The 19,132-nt window shown below is 43.7% G+C and overlaps 1 protein-coding gene across 12 annotated transcripts in view; it reads left to right on the top strand.

Annotated features, from left to right (window-relative positions):
• The window catches only part of RASGRP3 (RAS guanyl releasing protein 3), a 299,643-nt gene that overhangs the window by 70,572 nt on the left and 209,939 nt on the right, over positions 1 to 19,132 (top strand). For 11 of the 12 annotated variants that reach the window (XM_033938594.1, XM_033938597.1, XM_033938599.1 and 8 more), the window contains 2 exons: positions 3,185 to 3,356; positions 4,163 to 4,265. In XM_033938594.1, the coding sequence (XP_033794485.1) occupies positions 3,287 to 3,356; positions 4,163 to 4,265 (173 nt within the window). In that variant the 5' untranslated portion in view covers positions 3,185 to 3,286. The remainder of the gene's footprint in view (positions 1 to 3,184; positions 3,357 to 4,162; positions 4,266 to 19,132) is intronic. The other variant, XM_033938587.1, reaches the window with a different exon arrangement.

Genomic DNA, 19,132 nt, shown 5'->3' with positions numbered 1-19,132 from the left:
AAATATGGGATCCTATTCTGAATCTCTAGTTTTCATAACCTGCATACCATTATGTTTATTCCGACCATTCTGAGTTTCCTGCATTGTACCTTTTACGTATTATCCATTCTTGCTGACTTCGTGATTTCTGTTGTTTTCCTGTCTCATTGATGCATTGTGCTTTGTATTTGCTGTGTAGGTATGTTGAATATTACTGTAATTTTTCTCGGAAGTACTGACTGCTTCTTTTGATACTGATTGGCTATTGACATAGGTAACTTGTTTTGTATTTTAGCTGTTGCTATTTTTTATGTTATCTTCAAGGCTGTTATGTTATTTTGTGTTGATAAACCTCAATAAAAATATTGAACACAAAAAAAAAGAATATTGTATGCAATTCTGGTCACTGTACCTCAAAAAAAGAAATAGCAGAATTAGAAAAGGTTGAAAGAAGGGTGACTAAAATGATTAAACAGCTGGAACTGCTTAAATATTTAGGGCTCTTCAGCTTGGAAAAGAGATGGCTGAAGAAGGATATGATAGAGGTCTACAAAATATTGAGTGGAGTAGAACACATAAATGTAAATCAGTTGTTTACAAAGTGACCCATTTAAAATAAATAAGAGAAAATATTTTTTTTTTACTCAGCAAATAGTTGAGCTCTGGGACTCGTTGCTAGAGGATGTGGTAATAGTGTATCTGGTTTGGGCTATTTCCTGGAGGAAGAGTCAATCTGCTATTTATAAACAGGGAAAGCAAATGTTTATCCATAGGATTAGTTGCAACTCTTTGAGAGTCTTCCAGAAACATATGACCTAGATTGGCTGCTGTTGGAAGCTGGATACTGAGCTAGATTGACCCATTGGTCTAATCCAATATGGTTACCCTTATGTTCTTATGGTGTGGAGTAGAATGGGAAATTATCTAGATAGCAGCAGGGCGGTATGAAGCGGAATAGGAAATTATCCACATAACAGCAAGGGGGTATGGGGTATAGCAGCAGTATTCAAGGCCTCTATCTGGATAGCAGCAGGGTGATATGGGACAAAGTGAGAAATTATCTGGATAGGAGCAAAGAGGTATGGGATGGAGGGGGAAACAGGGGTGTAGCCACAGATGGGCCTAGTTCAACCTAACAATGGTGCAGACTTGACATAAGGGAAGCAAGCTATGTTCCTACCGGTCCTGAATCACCTTCTCTCCCTCCCTTAAGTTTATCTTTTTAGTGGCAGTGATTCCAACAAGCTACCTACAGCTGACTCAGAGGCTTCACTCTCATGTCCAATCCCCCCTCTGATGCAACTTCCTATCACACAGCAGAAGGAAGGCTTTGGGTTCAGCAGCACACAGCATGTACGAATCACTGGTGCTGCTGCCCCTTTGAAAAAAAAAAAAAACAGGAGCTTGTTAAGGTGGGGAGGGGAGGGGGGAATCCAGATCGGATGCTGGACAATGGGAGGGAAGCGAGGGATAATTGTTAGATATGAGGAGGCATGGAGAGAAGCAACACATGTAGAGATGCTGTTTGGGGGGGGGAGGAGAAGTCAAGACAGGTAGAGATGCTGCATGGGGGGAAGAAGGGCAAGACAAGAAGAGATGCAGGGGGAAGAAGGGCAAGACAGAAATGCTTTATAGGGGGGGTAAAGAAGGGCAAGACAGAGATGCTACATGGGGGTAAAGAATGGCAAGACAGGTAGAGATGCTATATGGGGGTAAAGAAGGGCAAGACAGGTAGATATCCTGCTTGGGTGAAGGCGAAGGGTAAGATAGGTAGAAATGCTGCATGGGGGAAGAAGAAGGGCAAGGAGAGGAGAAAATGTTAGACATAGCAGTGGAGGGGATAGAGGCAGAGATGCTGTATGGGTAGGAGAGATAGTTGTTGGACCTAGGGTGCAAGGGAGAGGGCTAGAGAAAGACAGTGGGAGATAGGGAGAGGTGTTGGCAATGGAGGGTACAGAAGGAATGATGCTGCTTGGGTGGGACAAATGTTGGAAATGAGAGTGGAGAGAAAGAGATGCTCTAAGGGGGCGGGAGGGGGGAGATGTTGGATCCAGGATACAAAGAAGGGGAGAGAGATAAATGGATGGTGGACAATGGGTGATGCACAGGAGGAGGAGAGAAAGAGGGAAATATTGGAACCAGGGGCAGAAGGGATTGAAGGAGAGATAGAGGGAAGGAAGAAAGAGGGAGAAATGACTTGGTATTGCCTCTGTTGCTAATCCTACTAGCAAGTTTTAATCAAGTTTCATTCAAAATGGATGGAAAACTCCACCATTAGAATGAAGAATTGTGTCCCCTATCAATTTAATGGAACTGAATGGGGGTTCTGAAAACAAATGTATGGGTGATTAATCCTAAAATGAACCAAACCAAACATTTTTCCCATGCATTCACTATGTGCTGTATGCTAGGTTTTCCTGAAGTCTGATACCTTTACTTTTGATTTTAATTAAGGATGTGAAACCTATCATTTTATATGTCAAATCAAAACAATTGGAAAGCATGAGGGAAACGAAATAATCCATCAGCCCAATATTCAAAAGGGATTATCCAGATAATGGCCACTGCTCTCTGGATAAGTCCACTAGCTGGTATTATCTATGGATTTTCAGCAGCACTGTAAGTATAATGCTACTGTATAAGTAGTGTTAGGGTAGTATGTGGATGAAGAGCCAAGTTACAGGGAAAGTGGCAACATTCTGTTTGTTCTCCGATATATATCCAGGTAAATATATAAAAGCAAAAAAAAAAAAAGTAGTCCTAAACTAGATAGTTATTAAGAGAGTTGCTGAATATTGCCACTATCTGGATAGCACTGGTGCTGATCTCTGTCTCTATCTCTATCTCGATATGGAATATGCACATAAGGTTTTTTTTCCTCTTTTTTTTCTACATGCATCGGGTCACTGATCGCTGCTGCTTATTATCAGGCCCCAGTTTTCTCAACTATAAACAAAATGGATGTTGTTATAGTGATCTTCCCTTGTAACAAACCTTGAATATGAAATCCAACTCAATCTCTAAATCCAAAATAAAGCTGTACCATGCTATTTCAGGTCAATTCTGTGGCAGGTATGGTGCTCTGTACTTGCTGTTTTACTGCATATAACCTATAGGCCTTTGAGAGCTTTTGTTTTAAGTCTGTGAATTTACACTAAGATCATCTTTAAATTAAAATTGTTTGTCTTCATTCTCTTCCCTCTAGCAGATCTACCTGAATCAACCCAGATTCAGCCCAACCCATTTCCAGAGATGTTTTCTCTGAATGGAAAAATGATTCTGAATTTTTGACGGCGACTGAAAGAAAATGGGATCAACTGCACTTGGAAAGACTGCTTCACTAGATGAACTTTTGCACACATGCATTGACATGTTTGGTAAGGACCCTTAATTTCTCTGCCCAATAGTATTTAAGTGATATAAAAGCAAAATGGTGGATTCAATAGTGTCCTGCCTTGAACGCTTAAGGTTGCAAATAGTTTTTATTAATCAACCAGAAGTCAGCTGAGTGAAAATCCAGTTCTCTGTAATTTTGCATGACTGAGTTGGCTTGAAAGTTTTAGGGGAAAAGAACTCTGTGGAAGGCCATGAATTTCCATAATGCTGCTGGAGCAGAAAGACAATTTTGTTTTCTACCCAGGATTTTTGTGAAAGTTTGAAAATAATAATATCCTTTTATTTTTATAGAGTTTTATGGAGTTCTCTTTCTTATTATAATTTTATGTATTTTGTAAACTGCTTGGAACTGTTGGAAGCTAGAGCAGTATGTCAGATTTTAATAAAACATAATTTAATCAGCTTTATTACTCATTGAACTTTGGATTAGATAAGTGGTTCCCAAATCTATTTTATTGACCTTACAGCCAGATGGATTTTTGGGATATCCACAATGAATAGGTATTCGGTATATTTGCATACTTTGAAGACTCAACATATGCATATTCATTGTAAATAGAAAATTGAACTGGCTATAAGGTCACTTGTATAGGATCGGGAACCCCTGAATTAAATCCAGAAATTTCTCACATACAATAAATTTTGTTCTCTGAGATCAAACTTATTTTTCCTCTGATTTCTGGGATCAGATATTAACAAAATCAGCTCTCATACCTAATACTATTTAATATAAAGGACTTATAATGGAATATTAATTTGTCATAAATACATTTCTTTTTATGTACAGATGAAAAAGGAGGATTTGAGGACAGTCATTTGCCAAGAACAGTTTTGTTGATGCACCGGTGGTACCTGACTTCCACAGAGCTTATAGGCAAACTCCTATCAATATATCCTTTTTAAACAGACATCTCCAGTTCTTGAATGGTAGACTTTAGTATAGTTTTCAGGCACCCAGATGTCATTATAGAACAGGCACTTGCCATTCAACATCAGAGCGCCTAAAAGGAGATGCTGCCATATAGAAGTTTCCCCTATACAAATAGCAGTGAGTTGCATATCTTTTGTTGTTTTTAAGTTCAATAAATTTTATTAGAATTTTCAAATAACAATAGATGATGGAAAACAACAATTGATAAAATAAATACAATAGCAATTCTTTAAACAATATCATTTACAATAAAAACTTATATTGTTGACTCCAAAACCAACCTATATTAACACATGGCATGTTAATATAGCATGGCTGTACATTACCACTTAGAGAAATAATAATAATATTCATTTTAAATGTGATATGTCGCTATATTTTATGAGAGGATACCAATTTTTTTTTTTTAATTTATATGCAAGCAATCCTATTTTCTGCAAACACTCTTTCATATTTGGCAGTTAGACTTACTAGATTCCAACATTCCATGTATTCAATATTTGAAAAGTACTCCTAGTGAAAGAGAATTATTTTAATAGCTAAGTTGCTTATTTGTTTGTTTTTTCTACATGTATTTTATGTATTTCTTATTATGTATGTTTAAATTGTGAGCCACCTTAGGAAAGGCGGGCTATAAATAAGATAAGATAAAACAAAATTTAGATTGTATGTCTGTAATTGACGCTTTGATGGAAAGACTACCCACGATGATGATATTTATGTTCAATGGCTCATAAATATTAATCAAAGAGCAAATGGAAACCCAGACTCTTTGGCAATATAGTTGTAATAGATCACATTGATAAAGTAAGTGAACCAGCGTACCCGTCTCCTTATTGCAAGACCAGCATTTATCTGACTCATTAGATCTTATTTTACTCAGTTTGTAAGGAGTCCATACTGCTTTATGTAGAATGAAATATATAGATTAAATTATGGTGGAAGATTTCAGAGTTTTATGTACAGACAGCCAAACTTGCTCCCATTGTTTGTCGGATATTTCCATCTTGAGTTCATAGGCCCACGTAGACTTAGTATTAATAATAATTTTATTTCTTATATACCGCCAAAACCATAGTAGTTCGAGGCGGTTTACAACTAAGAAGGGCTGGACAATCAGTGAAAATGGTACAATGGTACAATCAGAGAAAATAGGTGGCAGAGAGAAATGGTACAAACAGAGAAAAAAATAGGAACAATCAGCGAACAGTGGTACAATTGGTGAAGAAGGTACAATCAGCGAGGATAGGTACAATCAGGGTAAAAAAAAATGGTACAGGGAAGAATACAGGCAGGACAATGGACTGGTTAAGATGAAAGTCAGATACAACTTTAGGGAGGAACTTTGGATTTGTACGCAGAACCATCTTGTCATGGTGAAAGACTGTGAAAGGTGGATCGGCAACTAGTGCATGCAATTCACTGACCCTCCTGGCAGAGGTGAGAGCAATAAGAAAGACCACTTTCCAAGTGAGAAATTTGAAATGAGCTGTGGCCAATGGTTCAAAAGGAGGCTTCATTAAGGTGGAAAGAACCACATTAAGATCCCAGACCACAGGAGGGGGCTTGAGAGGTGGTTTCACATTAAAAAGTCCCCGCTTGAATCTGGAAACCAAAGGATGAGCAGTAAGAGGTTGTCCGTGAACTAGCTCATGAAAAGCAGTAATGGCACTGAGGTGGACTCTGATAGAAGTAGATTTGAGACCAGAGTTAGACAAAGAAAGGAGATAATCCAACACTAGTTCTACTGCTAGCGAAGTTGGATCATGATGATGCAGAAGGCACCTGGAAGAAAACCGGGTCCACTTCTGTTGATAGCATTGAAGAGTGGCCGGCTTCCTGGAAGCATCAAGAATAGAACGGACAGGCTGAGAAAGAAGTGAATGGGCCGAGGTCAGACCGAGAGATACCAAGCTGTCAGGTGCAGAGACTGTAGGTTGGGATGTAGGAGGGACTGCTGATGCTGAGTAAGCAGAGAAGGAAACAGTGGAAGAAGTATGGGCTCTCTGGAACTGAGTTGAAGCAGAAGGGGGAACCAATGTTGCCTGGGCCACCGTGGAGTGATGAGAATCATGGTGGCTTGTTCCCTCTTGAGCTTGAACAAGGTCCGCAACATGAGAGGCAGAGGAGGAAATGCATAAAGGAATAGATTGGTCCAATCCAGGAGAAACGCATCTGCTGCCAGATGGTGAGGGGAGTAGAGTCTGGAGCAAAATTGGGGCAGTTGATGATTGTGAGGAGCTGCAAAAAGGTCCACCTGAGGAGTGCCCCATTGAGCGAAAATGGACTGGAGAGTTATGGGATCAAGAGTCCATTCGTGGGGTTGGAGAATTCTGCTGAGATTGTCTGCTAAGGAATTCTGCTCTCCCTGGATGTAGACAGCTTTCAGGAACAATTGGCGAGCTGTCGCCCAAGACCAAATCTTTTGGGCCTCCTGACACAACAGGCGAGAGCCCGTCCCACCCTGTTTGTTGATGTAGTACATTGCTACTTGATTGTCTGTGCAAAGTAGTAGAACTTGAGGAAAGAGGAGATACTGTCTGGAGGCCAGATTGACTGGGATGTGAGTGTAGGCCTCTTTGAGATCGAGGGAGCATAGCCAGTCGCCCTGAGTGAGAAGAGGATAAAGTGTGGCCAGAGAAAGCATTTTGAACTTTTCCTTGACCAAGCATTTGTTGAGATCTCGGAGATCTAGTATGGGTCTGAGGTCCCCAGTTCTTTTGGGAACCAGAAAGTAGCGGGAATAGAATCCCTGCCCCCTCTGATCTAGAGGAACTTCTTCTATGGTGTTCAGAAGAAGAAGGGATTGGACCTCCTGAAGAAGAAGGGAGGACTGAGGTGTGTTCAAAGCAGACTCTTTTGGAGGACTTTGGGCAGGGAGAGTCTCAAAGTTGAGAGAATAGCCGTGGCGAATGATATTTAGAACCCACTGGTCTGAAGTAATGGTCTCCCAACGGCTGAGAAAAAAAGACAGATGGCCTCCTATGGGTTGAGGCAGAAGGGTTGATGGAAGGAGACTGGCTAGGCCCTGGAGAGTGGAGTCAAAAGGGTTGAGTGGACTTCGGTGGTGGAGGAGGTTTCACCTGTTGCTGCTGCTGTGCACGAGGTTGTTGGCGTTGCTGTGGACGCTGGCGTCTTGGCTGCTGAGGAGCAGATGGTAAGGGTTTAGCAGAATAGCAACGCTGATAGGACGACTGTTGGCGAAAAGGCCGGACAGGTGGAGGCTTCTTTTTGGTTTTGAGGAGTATCCCAGCGAGTCTCATGCGCAGAAAGTTTCTGAGTGGTAGAATCCATGGATTTGCCAAACAACTCATCACCTAGATCTGCCGAATTTGTTGTCACGTAATATTTTATACCAGGCAAATGCCTCTCCTTTCTTAAAAGAGATTTTATTAATGTAATCCAATAAACTTGGGGCTCCTTTTACTAAGGTGTGCTAGCGTTTGTAGCATGTGCTGAAGATTAGCGCATGCAAACCCCATGCTAAATGGAAAATACTATCCAAGCTCTATGGAGGCGTTGGCACCTAGTGCATGTGGCATTGTAGTGCACGCTAAGCGTACACTAAAACCGTTAGTGCACCTTAGTAAAAGGAGCCCTTGGTGTTTTACAAGTGAGCTGTGAGGCTTTGATAAAGGACGTTAAACAATGTTGGAGTTGTATCTATTTAAAGAATTGATTGCATGGTACGTGATATTTATCATGAATTTCAGAAAAAGTCTTCCATTCATTGTCAGATTTTAATTGCTGAAGAGTCCAAATATCAACAGCTTGCCACAAATTCCAACTGATAACTTTATCTTCAATTTTGAACCTTACATTATTCCAAATAGACATGTGTGTAGTAGTGGATCACGTCACAGGAAATGCAGAATCTATTGCTTTGACTGCAAGAGAGGCACTAAAGTAATCTTATCTTCACATCCTGGTATTTTGTTATGTAATAAAAGTAAAAAATTGATAGGATAATTGCTCCAATTACGAACAATAGCATGGATCCAGCTAGGTTGATCAGATGGAGAATTGATATCAAGAAAACATCTATAAACAAGTTTAACAATATAAGTGGTGTGATATTCTCCAAAACTAGGAAAATTGATTCTGCCAGCCTCTTTCATAAGAACATAAGAATTGCCGCTGCTGGTCAGACCAGTGGTCCATCATGTCCAGCATTCCGCTTACGCGGCGGCACTCTCATCTAAGACCAGTGCCCTAAGAACATAAGAAATGCCTCCGCTGGGTCAGACCTGAGGTCCATCACGCCCAGTAGTCCACTCACGCAGCGGCCCAACAGGTCCAGGACCTGTGCAGTAATCTTCTATCTATACCCCTCTATCCCCTTTTCCAGCAGGAAATTATCCAATCCTTTCTTAAACCCCAGTACCGTACTTTGCCCTATAACATCCTCTGGAAGCGCATTCCAGGTGTCCACCACACGTTGGGTAAAGAAGAACTTCCTAGCATTTGTTTTAAATCTGTCCCCTTTCAACTTTTCCGAATGCCCTCTTGTTTTTTTATTTTCTGAAAGTTTGAAGAATCTGTCCTTCTCTACTCTCTCTATGCCCTTCATGATCTTATAAGTCTCTATCATATCCCCTCTAAGTCTCCTCTTCTCCAGGGAAAAGAGACCCAGTTTTTCCAATCTCTCAGCGTGTGAAATGTTTTCCATCCCCTTAATCAGATGTGTCACTCTCCTCTGAACCCTCTCGAGTAACGCCATATCCTTCTTAAGGTATGGTGACCAATATTGGATGCAGTACTCTAGATCCGGACGCACCATTGTCCGATACAGCGACAGGATAACTTCTTTCGTTCTGGTTGTAATACCCTTCTTGATTATACCTAGCATTCTATTCGCTCTCTTAGCGGCTGCTGCGCACTGTGCCGTCGGCTTCATTGTCATGTCCACCATTACCCCCAAGTCCCTTTCTTGGGTACTCTCATTCAATAACATCCCTCCCATCTTATAATTGTACCTCGGGTTTCTGCTTCCCATATGCAATACTTTATACTTCTCAACATTGAACTTCATCTGCCATCTCTCTGCCCATTCTCCTAGTTTGTCCAAGTCCCTTTGCAATTCTTCACAGTCCTCCTTTGTCCGCGCTCCACTAAATAGTTTGGTGTCATCCGCAAATTTTATTATCTCACACTTCGTTCCTGTTTCTAGATCATTTATGAATATATTAAAAAGCAACGGCCCGAGCACCGAGCCCTGTGGAACACCACTTGTGACCTTCCTCCAGTCTGAGTAGTGGCCCTTCACCCCTACCCTCTGTTTCCTACCCTCTAACCAGTTTCTAATCCATCTATGTACGTCTCCGTCCACCCCATGGTTCTTCAGTTTCCGGAGTAGACGTTCATGAGGCACCTTGTCAAAGGCTTTCTGGAAATCTAGGTATATGATGTCTATGGGGTCTCCTCTGTCCATCTGTTTGTTAATTCCCTCGAAGAAGTGCAATAAGTTAGTCAGGCACGATCTCCCCCTGCAGAAACCATGTTGGCTGGTTATCAGAAGTTCGTTTTTTTCAAAATGTTCATCGATGTTTTCTTTTATCAGTGCTTCCGCCATTTTCCCCGGAACCGAGGTCAGACTCACCGGTCTGTAGTTTCCCGGGTCACCTCTTGATCCCTTTTTAAAGATGGGCGTAACGTTGGCTATCTTCCAATCCTCCGGGATCACATCTGTTTTCAGAGATAGGTTGCAAATTTGCTGTAGTAGTTCCGCTATTTCCTCCTTTAGTTCCTTCAGAACCCTTGGATGGATTCCATCCGGACCCGGTGATTTTTCAGTTTTTAGTTTTTCTATGTGCCTGCACACATCATCAAGGCTCACTTCCATGGATGTTAACTTTTGTGTTTGATTTCCATTGAAGATTTGCTCAGGTTCCGGTATGTTGGTTGTGTCTTCGCTTGTAAATACAGACGAAAAGAACATGTTAAGTCTTTCTGCGACCTCTTTCTCTCCCTTCACCGCTCCCTTCCTGTCTCCTTCGTCCAGTGGTCCCACCTCCTCCCTAGCCGGCTGTTTCCTTTTAACATATCTAAAGAACAGTTTGAAATTTCGTGCTTCCCTGACTAGTCTCTCTTCATACTCTCTTTTGGCTTTTCGAACCACACGGTGACATTCTTTTTGATACTTCCTGTGCTCTTTCCAGTTTCCCTCAGATTTGTCCTTTTTCCATTTTTTGAATGAATTTTTCTTATTGCCTATCGCTTCCTTCACTATTTTAGTTATCCACGCTGGGTCTTTTGTTCGACTCTTATTGCACCCTTTTCTGAATCTGGGTATATACAGATTTTGCGCCTCGCTCACCGTGTCCTTGAAAAAGGACCAGGCATGTTCTACCATCTGCCATTTTTTGGAAGTGTTCCTAAGTCTCTTCTTTACCATTCCTCTCATTGCTTCGTAGTTTCCCTTCCTGAAGTTAAAAGTTGTCGCTATGGTTCTCTTTCCTTTCAGTATTCCTACTTCCACCTTGAACTTGATCATATTATGATCGCTGTTTCCCAACGGTCCCACTACTTCCACTTCCTTAGCAGGTCCCTTTAGTCCAGTTAGGATTAGATCCAGAGTGGCATTTCCTCTCGTCGGTTCTCTAACAAGCTGCTCCATGAAGCAATCTTGTACAGCCTCCAGGAATTCTGTCTCCCTAGCGCATCTTGAGCTTCCAAGGCTCCAGTCTATCCCAGGGTAGTTGGTCTCCCATAATAACCGTGTTACAACTTTTCTATTCACGCTTCATCTCGGCTTCCATTTTTTCATCGATATCTCCTGTTTGTCCGGGTGGACGATAGTATAGGCCTATCTTTATTTCAGGCCCTTTCCTTCCTGGTATTTTAACCCATAGCGATTCTAGCTTGTTGGCCGTCTCTGCTGTGTCCATTCTTGTCGATTGTATGCTTTCTTTAATGTATAGTGCTATTCCACCGCCTTTCTGTCCTGACCTGACCTGGCGATAGAGCTTGTATCCTGGCAGTGCTGTATCCCATTTGCTTTCCTCATTCCACCATGTTTCAGAGATTCCAATGATGTCTATGTCCTCTGCAATGGCCATGGCTTCTAATTCCCCCATTTTGTTTCTTAGGCTCCTTGCATTAGTATATATGCAATTTAGCTCCTGTGATTTTGTTTCCTTCATTTCCTTTCCCTGTGCTTCAGTCTTTAGATTCTTCTCTTTGGCTACAATATTTCCAACCTCCTCTTCTGGGTTAGTTGACTCCTGTAATTTGTCCCTTGTTTCTTCCCAGCCTTTTTTCCCCTTAGTATCTTCACTGGATACCTTCTTCCGAATCATCAACGCTTGGTCGACTGTCGGATTTCCCATTCTTCCTAGTTTAAAGCCTGTTCTATTCCTCTCTTGATGTTGTTTGCTAGAAGTCTAGTTCCTGCCGTGCTCAGGTGCAATCCATCTCTTCTGTAGAGCTTGCTCTTGTCCCAGAATGTCGTCCAGTTCTTCCGAAGTGGAATCCTTCTTCCTCACACCATCTCCTCATCAATCCATGCATTTATTGATTGTAGTTCCTCTTGCCTTTTCACATCTGCCCTCGGTACCGGTAGGATCTCTGAGAACACTATCTTCTGGGTCCTCATCTTCAGCTTCCTTCCCAGGATCTTGAATTGTTCTATCAGCGTGCTTCTTCTGTAGTCTCTCCTGCTGGCATCATTTGTCCCGATGTGGATCATTACTGAGGTCTCTTCCATTTCCGCTCCTTCCAGGATCTTTCCAATTTTGTCCACGATGTCCTTGGTTCTCGCTCCTGGGAGGCAGGTCACCAGTCGATCCTCTCTCCCTCCTGCTATGTGGCTGTCCACATGCCTCAGGATCGAGTCCCCCACTAGGATCGCTGACATTCCCTTCTTCAATGTTCGCTTCGGTCTCAGGTCAATGTCTTCGGTGTGCTTCGCTCTTTCTTCTTCCGGGCATCGACTGGTCAATTTCTCCCCCTCATGCGTTTTTCCTCTATGGATGTCTTCTTTGAGGTCTTCTGCTTCTTGTTCTCCCTTCAATGTTGATGTAACTTCTTCTTTCATCTGAAGTTCGTTCTCTTCCACCCTCCTCTTGTATCCTACCTCAATGAATTTCTCAAGTTCCCTGACTTCCTCCTCGATGTGTAACTCGCTCATGAAGTCTTCAGCTGTCCTGATTGGGTCCTCCGTGGAGTAAAGTCCTTCCAGCTCCTGTCCTCTAGTCGCTTGACTTCCTTCTTCAAGCTTTTCAGCTCCTGACACCGACCGCATACATACAACTGTCTCCCCGAGGGGAGGTAGTCATACATATGACAGTCGGTGCAGAACACTGGATAGCTCATCTTCTGGTTTCCCTCTACTTCCATTGTCGTTCCTACTTTAAGATAACACTTAAGATTACATGTTCCTTGTGTGCCTGCTTCCTTCTGCGCCTTCTTCTTGTGTGTGCTGCCTTCTTCTTGTGTGTCCAGCCTTTGCTCTACCTTACTATACTTTGCTTGTGTGTTTGTTCCCTGTTTGCTTGTTCCCTGTGTGCCTGCTTTTTTCTGCGCCTGCTTCTTGCCTTGCTGCCTTCTTCTTGTGCGTGCTGCCTTTGCTCTACCTTACCTTACTGTTGCTTGTGTGTGTTCTTTCCTTCTGTGCCTGCTTCTTCCGTACCTTTCAGTCTTTCTCTGGTGCTCCTGGGTGTTGTAACTTGGCCCTTCTTGAGGCCCTTCGCAAAGGCGCTCTCGCTAAGGCGAGCGCCTTTGCTGCGCGCCTTCGCCGGGCGCCGAACGGCTGGGCGCCATTGGCTCCTCCCCTTTAAGGGGGAGTCCGGTGCTGCCTCTGACGCGGTGGGGGGGGCGGAGCGAACTCTTGCGGCTTCCCCGAGCCCTGTTTCCTCCTTCCTTCCGCCTGCTTCTTTGGTGCTCGGCACCAACACTGCCCTTCTCCTACCTGAAGTGAAACCTCAGGTACGCTGCTCCTTCTTCCCTCTAAGGCACCGCGTGTGCCGCACTGGCTCTTCCCCTTTAAGGGGGAGTCCGGCGCTGCCTCTGACGCAGTGGGGGGGGGCGGAGCGAACTCTCGCCGCTTCCCTGAGCCCTGTTTCCTCCTTCCTTCCGCCTGCTTCTTTGGTGCTCGGCACCGACGCTGCCCTTCTCCTACCTGAAGTGAAACCTCAGGTACGCTGCTCCTTCTTCCCTCTAAGGCACCTAACTGAGACTAGCCCTACCAGCGCACGTTCTTGCTCAGCAGGAACGTGTCTAACTTTGTCTTGAATCCCTGGAGGGTGTTTTCCCCTATGACAGATTCCTGAAGAGCTTTCCAGTTTTCTACCACTCTCTGGGTGAAGAAGAACTTCCTAATGTTTGTACGGAATCTATCCCTTTTCAGCTTTAGAGAGTGCTCTCTCGTTCTCCCTACCTTGAAGAGGGTGAACAACCTGTCCTTATCTACTAAGTCTATCCCCTTCAGTACCTTGAATGTTTTGATCATGTCCCCTTTCAATCTCCTCTGTTCAAGGGAGAAGAGGCCCAGTTTCCCTAATCTTTAGCTGTACAGCAGCTCCTCCAACCCCTTAACCATCTTGGTCGCTCTTCTCTGGACCTTCTTGAATAGTACCTTGTCCTTCTTTATGTACGGTGACCAGTGCTGTATGTAGTACTCAAGGTGAGGGTGCACCATGGCCCGGTACAGCGGCATGATAACCTTCTCCGATCTGTTTGTGATCCCCTTCTTTATCATTCCTAGCATTCTGTTTGCCCTTTTCACTGCCGCCGCACATTGTGCGGCGGCTTCATCAACTTGTCGATCAGAACTCCCAAGTCCCTTTCCTGGGAGGTCTCTCCAAGTACCACCCCGGACATCCTGTATTTGTGCATGAGATTTTTGTTACCGATATGCATCACTTTACACTTATCCACATTGAATCTCATCTGCCATGTCGATGCCCATTCCTTGAGCCTGATTATGTCATGTTGTAGATCTTCGTAATCCCCCTGCGTCTTCACTACTCTGAATAACTTCATATCGTCCACAAATTTAATCACCTCACTTGTCGTACCTATATTCAGATCATTTGTAAAGATGTTGAAGATCACGGGTCCAAGCACCGAGTCCTGCGGCCCCCCCCTGGTGACGCTCTTCCAGTCCGAGTATTGTCCATTTACCACCACTCTGTTTCCTATGCTCCAGCCAGTTTTTAATCCACGTGAATATTTCACCCTCGATTACATGGCTCGCAATTTTCTGAAGTAGTCGTTCATGCGGAACCTTGTCGAACGCCTTCTGAAAATCCAGATATACATTGTCGACCGGGTCGCCCTTGTCTATCTGCCTGTTTACTCCCTCGAAGAAGAGCATCAAGTTTGTCAGACAAGATCTGCCTTTGATGAAATCATGCTGGCTAACAGATCAGCTACTGAATTTTTAAAAAACGGTTCATCACTATTTGGCGCATATATGTTTATAATGTTTAAAACCTCGCTTTAATCTGTAACTTTGCCATGATTCATCTTCTTATCAAGTCATTTATAGATGAAAGCAGTTTGCTATTAGGATGTTTTCTTATCAGTATGGAAACACTGTTTTTCCTCCCATTAGCAGGAGAAAATATTGGTGGAATAGTTAATTTGGAAGCCTCAATAGCATTCAAATGAGTTTCCTGTAGTGAAACAATGTCAGGATTTTATTGGGTTAATAATAATTGGGTTAAATAAGAGGCGCTTACATCTATTTTTTTCTGTTTGAAATATTTTTATTGAACAGAAAGGTTATTGAACAGACAGAATAAGCAAAATAATACACTGGCAGCAAATAGAGACACAAGAACAGGGCAAGACCCTTGCACGCTATGGAGAGGGGGGCCTCAAACACCAGTTCCCAAAACAACAATAACATCAGACCAGGATCGTTGGGCAAAAAAGAGACAGACCATTCAATAAGTTCCACTTTTTAACATAGGAAAAGAATAGTGCCCCCAAGTAACCCAACCATACAATCATCCACACACACACATCCCCCCCCACTCATACCACACTCCCGGAATCCCCCCCGCCTCCCCCCAACCGAGTGATCTAGGGTAAAAAGAAGTCATAAGAAGCTGACCTCCAACAGTGTCGCCTCCCAGAGAGACCGGTATAATCGGTGAGAGGGAGACACCCCCCCTCCGAGCTCTATAAAGTTCCCAGCGAGCCACTTCTGCAAGGGACCACTTCCATCCCAGCACCTCAGGGGCAATCTCATCCATCCACACAAGGAGCACTCCCCATTTAGCCACCAGCAAGGCAGTGTAGAGGAAGTGCCAATGTTCTGTCCCTAAGCCCTGATCCATCACCTCCCCCTCGCAGGCCGCAGCGGGTCCAGCCACACCGAGTTGCAACCCATCTTAGGTCTCCGCCATCAAGGGAGATCCAAACACGCCATGGCACGATAAGGGGCCACCCATGAGTCAAAAAGTTTTGGGGGGGCAAACCGAGAACCAGAGGTAGAGAGCTCGTGCACCCAACACATCAAGGTGGCAATGTTGTATAACCTGAGGTCCAGACCTCCCCGAGATCGGCTCTGGTTGAGGCGCCAATAGCTGACCCGCGCCTGTCACTGTCGCCAAATGAAGGAGCTGATAAAAGATTTATAGGCCCGTTCATTCGCCCCCTTGAGCCAGATCAGGATCATCTGCAATGGGTATAGGATTTTGGGGAGCAAGTCCATTTTGACCAACGCAACCCGCCCCGAAAGGGACAAGGGGAGGTCCCCCCAGCGAATACAAGCTTCACGTAGTTGTGCTAGCTTAGCCACAATATTACATTGATACATACGGATCCAATCCGCACTGAGAAAGATCCCTAAATATTTAATCTCTCCTGCAGCCCAACGAAAGGGGAAGGTAGGCAAAGAGCGGGAAGCACAAGGCGAGGACACAGGCATCGCCTCAGATTTACCAAAATTAATACAAAGGCCAAAAAAGGACCCATCCAAGGCTATAAGATGGATAATAGAAGGGAGAGATGCCCGGGCATTGCCTACGAACAGCAACATATAATCTGCAAACATAGTAATCTTGCACTCCTCCCCTCCAATGCAAAGACCTGTAAAGTCGGGAGAGACCCGAATCCTAGCTGCCAAAGGCTCGAGCGAAAGAATAAACAACAGGGGGGGACAGAGGGCAGCCCTGCCGCATCCCCCTCCACAACGGAAAGGAGTCCGTACAACACCGATTGATAAGCAGCTGAGCAGTCAAGGCAGTGTACAGGTGGACTACCCAGTCATGAAACGAACCGGTAATACCAAAGCACTGTAAGATCCAAAAAAGATAAGGCCACACAACCCTGTCAGCCTTCTTGGCATCCAGACTGGGCAGAAAATCATCACCCACTCACCCTCGTCCCTCACGCAGTGCCACCAGCGCCTTGAGGATGTTAGCGGATGAAAAGCGGCCAGGGATGAACCCCACCTAGTTTGGATGAATAAGAGACGGGACCACCTGCGCCAACCATTGAGCTAAAATAGCAGTGAGAAGCTTCTTGTCCTGATTAAGTAGCGAAATGGGCTGATAAGAGCCCACCAGCTCAGGGTCCTTACCCGGTTTAGGAAGCACCACCACATGGGCATGGTTCTGCTCAGGTACCAACTGGTCGGAGGACTGCACATTAGCGTACATAGCACACAAAGCAGGCCCAACATGGGGCCGTAGGATCTTGTAAAACTCAGGCCCCATACCGTCGGAACCCGGGGCTTTAGCGAGTTTCAAATTACCAATAGCAGTGGAAACCTCCTTGCATGAGATAGGAGCATTCAGCAGGTTCCTATGAGTCTCGTTAAGCTGAGGAAGATCCAAGTCCCGGAAAAATTGATCCCGAGCTGCGGTATCATAGGTGCCCGGGCCATACAGCTCGCTGTAGAAGCGCACAAATTGGGTCTGAATAGCTTTATCCTCTGTGTGCAACATGGTGGGGCTCTCCCAAATGCGGGATGCTTGCATCTTTTAATGGGATTCTGAATTCCTTTCACATTTAGTGATGCACAACTAAGGGCTCCTTTTACAAAGCTGTGATAGCGTTTTTAGCGCGCGTTAAACCAATGCTACATGGCTAGAACTAATGCCAGCTCAATGCTGGCATTAGCATCTAGCACATGTGACAATTTAGCATGCGCTAAGTGTGCACTAAAACCACTAGCGCAGCTTTGTAAAAGGAGCCCTAAGTGACATATCTATATGTTGTCCTTATCAAAACTAATTAGCAAAAAAAAAAAAAAAAAAGGCAATGTACATCCATGCTGAAGAACACTGAGTTGCATATCTGACTGAATAGCCACCTGAATCACCAGATTTGGGGTAAAATTTGATCCATATAATGACAATAGTGTCCAACCTTGCCCTCGCCAAGTCAGGTAAATCAGCACAATGTTGAGTCTGATATGTATGAGATAAGCATGTAATTGGGATACACCTTTGAAAAACCTAAGGATTCTTGTATTGCTTTCTAGCATTATAGAATTATATGTTAAGGAAGTCCTTGAATCAAATGGACCAAAAATCCTACAGGAACCGAAACATACCTTGGAATCCCTATGGGTAGAAATTCCAAGTATAAAGGAGAACAGGATAGTGATAGGCATGTACTGCCTTCTGCCTGACCAGTTTGAACAGACAGATGCTGAAATGTGGGATCCTTTTATTAAGGTGTGCTAACCGATTTAGCGCACGCTAAATTCTAAGGCTTCCGTAGAATATAATGGATGCCTTAGCATTTAGCGCAAGCTAATCTTTAACTCATGCTAAATAGCTTAGCACGCCTTAATAGAAGGACCCCCTGTATTAGGATTCTAGGATCCTTTTATTTTCTTTCATCTTTCTTTTATTTTCTTGATTCTTCTCTCTTTCAGGATGCGGACTTATTAAACAAAAATATTTTTCCTTTGAATGTTTTTTTCTTTCTTTTTTTTCTACTATGACATTAGGTAACTTCCTTTTTCTCTTGTATTGTAGTGATGAATATAAGTTGAATTTTAAAAAAATCCTCAAAATAGAGTTTTTGTAGCATGGCTCCCTAATCAGTTCCCCTAGGATGTGCAGTTTCGTAAAATCTTCACTTAAATGCCAAGATTGCAAAATAAAACTTTACACATGCAAGTGCCACTTTTAATGTGTGTAAGGTTTTTTTTAAGAGCTGTTTCTGCTGTATGTGCTACCAAATACATGTATTTGTCCTGTACCCTTATTTTCCAGATTGTTCCATGTTTAGAAAAACCTTTATAAAATTCACTACTAACCATGAATATCCATACTTGAATGATCATTTCCCTAGCAAGATGATGTATGCAGAATCAGATTTATTATTATCATTTCCCTAAGAAAAATGCAGTGCAATATAATCAGGACTGTTTCAACCTGTCTCTAAACAAAGAGCCATGTGATGTCATCCCCTACCCAAGAAAACCAGAAACAGCTGTGAAACACTTTAAGGGGAGCATTCTGAAGCCAGTGCCTAAACATAGGAGGGGCTTTAGGCACCTGGGCCAATCAGGGCTTTAGGCCCCTTCCAGTGTATCCCAGGGTGCACTGGGAAGGAGAAGGCCTGCCATTTTAACCAGGTGGGCCTGCCGGCAGGAGGGAATAGGCATCCTTCCTGCTGATTGTCTATCAAAGATACAAGTTGGGGATGTGAGAATTTTGGGCAAACAGGAGGGGTCTCTTCTTGGAAGGGTACGGGGGGAGGGATCGGTGGGTGGGAGGGAGAGAGAAAGGAATAGGGGATCTCCCTGCCAGTTCAGCTAATTGTGGCATGCTGATGGCAGGCTGTGGAGAGGATACCCTGGCAAAGATAGGCAACAGAAACGTAGGCCAGGGTTTTCCAGGTCTACATTTCTGGCAC

The sequence above is a fragment of the Geotrypetes seraphini genome, chromosome 3 (assembly GCF_902459505.1).
Source record: "Geotrypetes seraphini chromosome 3, aGeoSer1.1, whole genome shotgun sequence".
Classification (NCBI taxonomy): Eukaryota; Metazoa; Chordata; class Amphibia; order Gymnophiona; family Dermophiidae; genus Geotrypetes; species Geotrypetes seraphini.
Note: the sequence above shows the minus strand (reverse complement) of the source record. Positions and strands in the feature narration are given on the sequence as shown.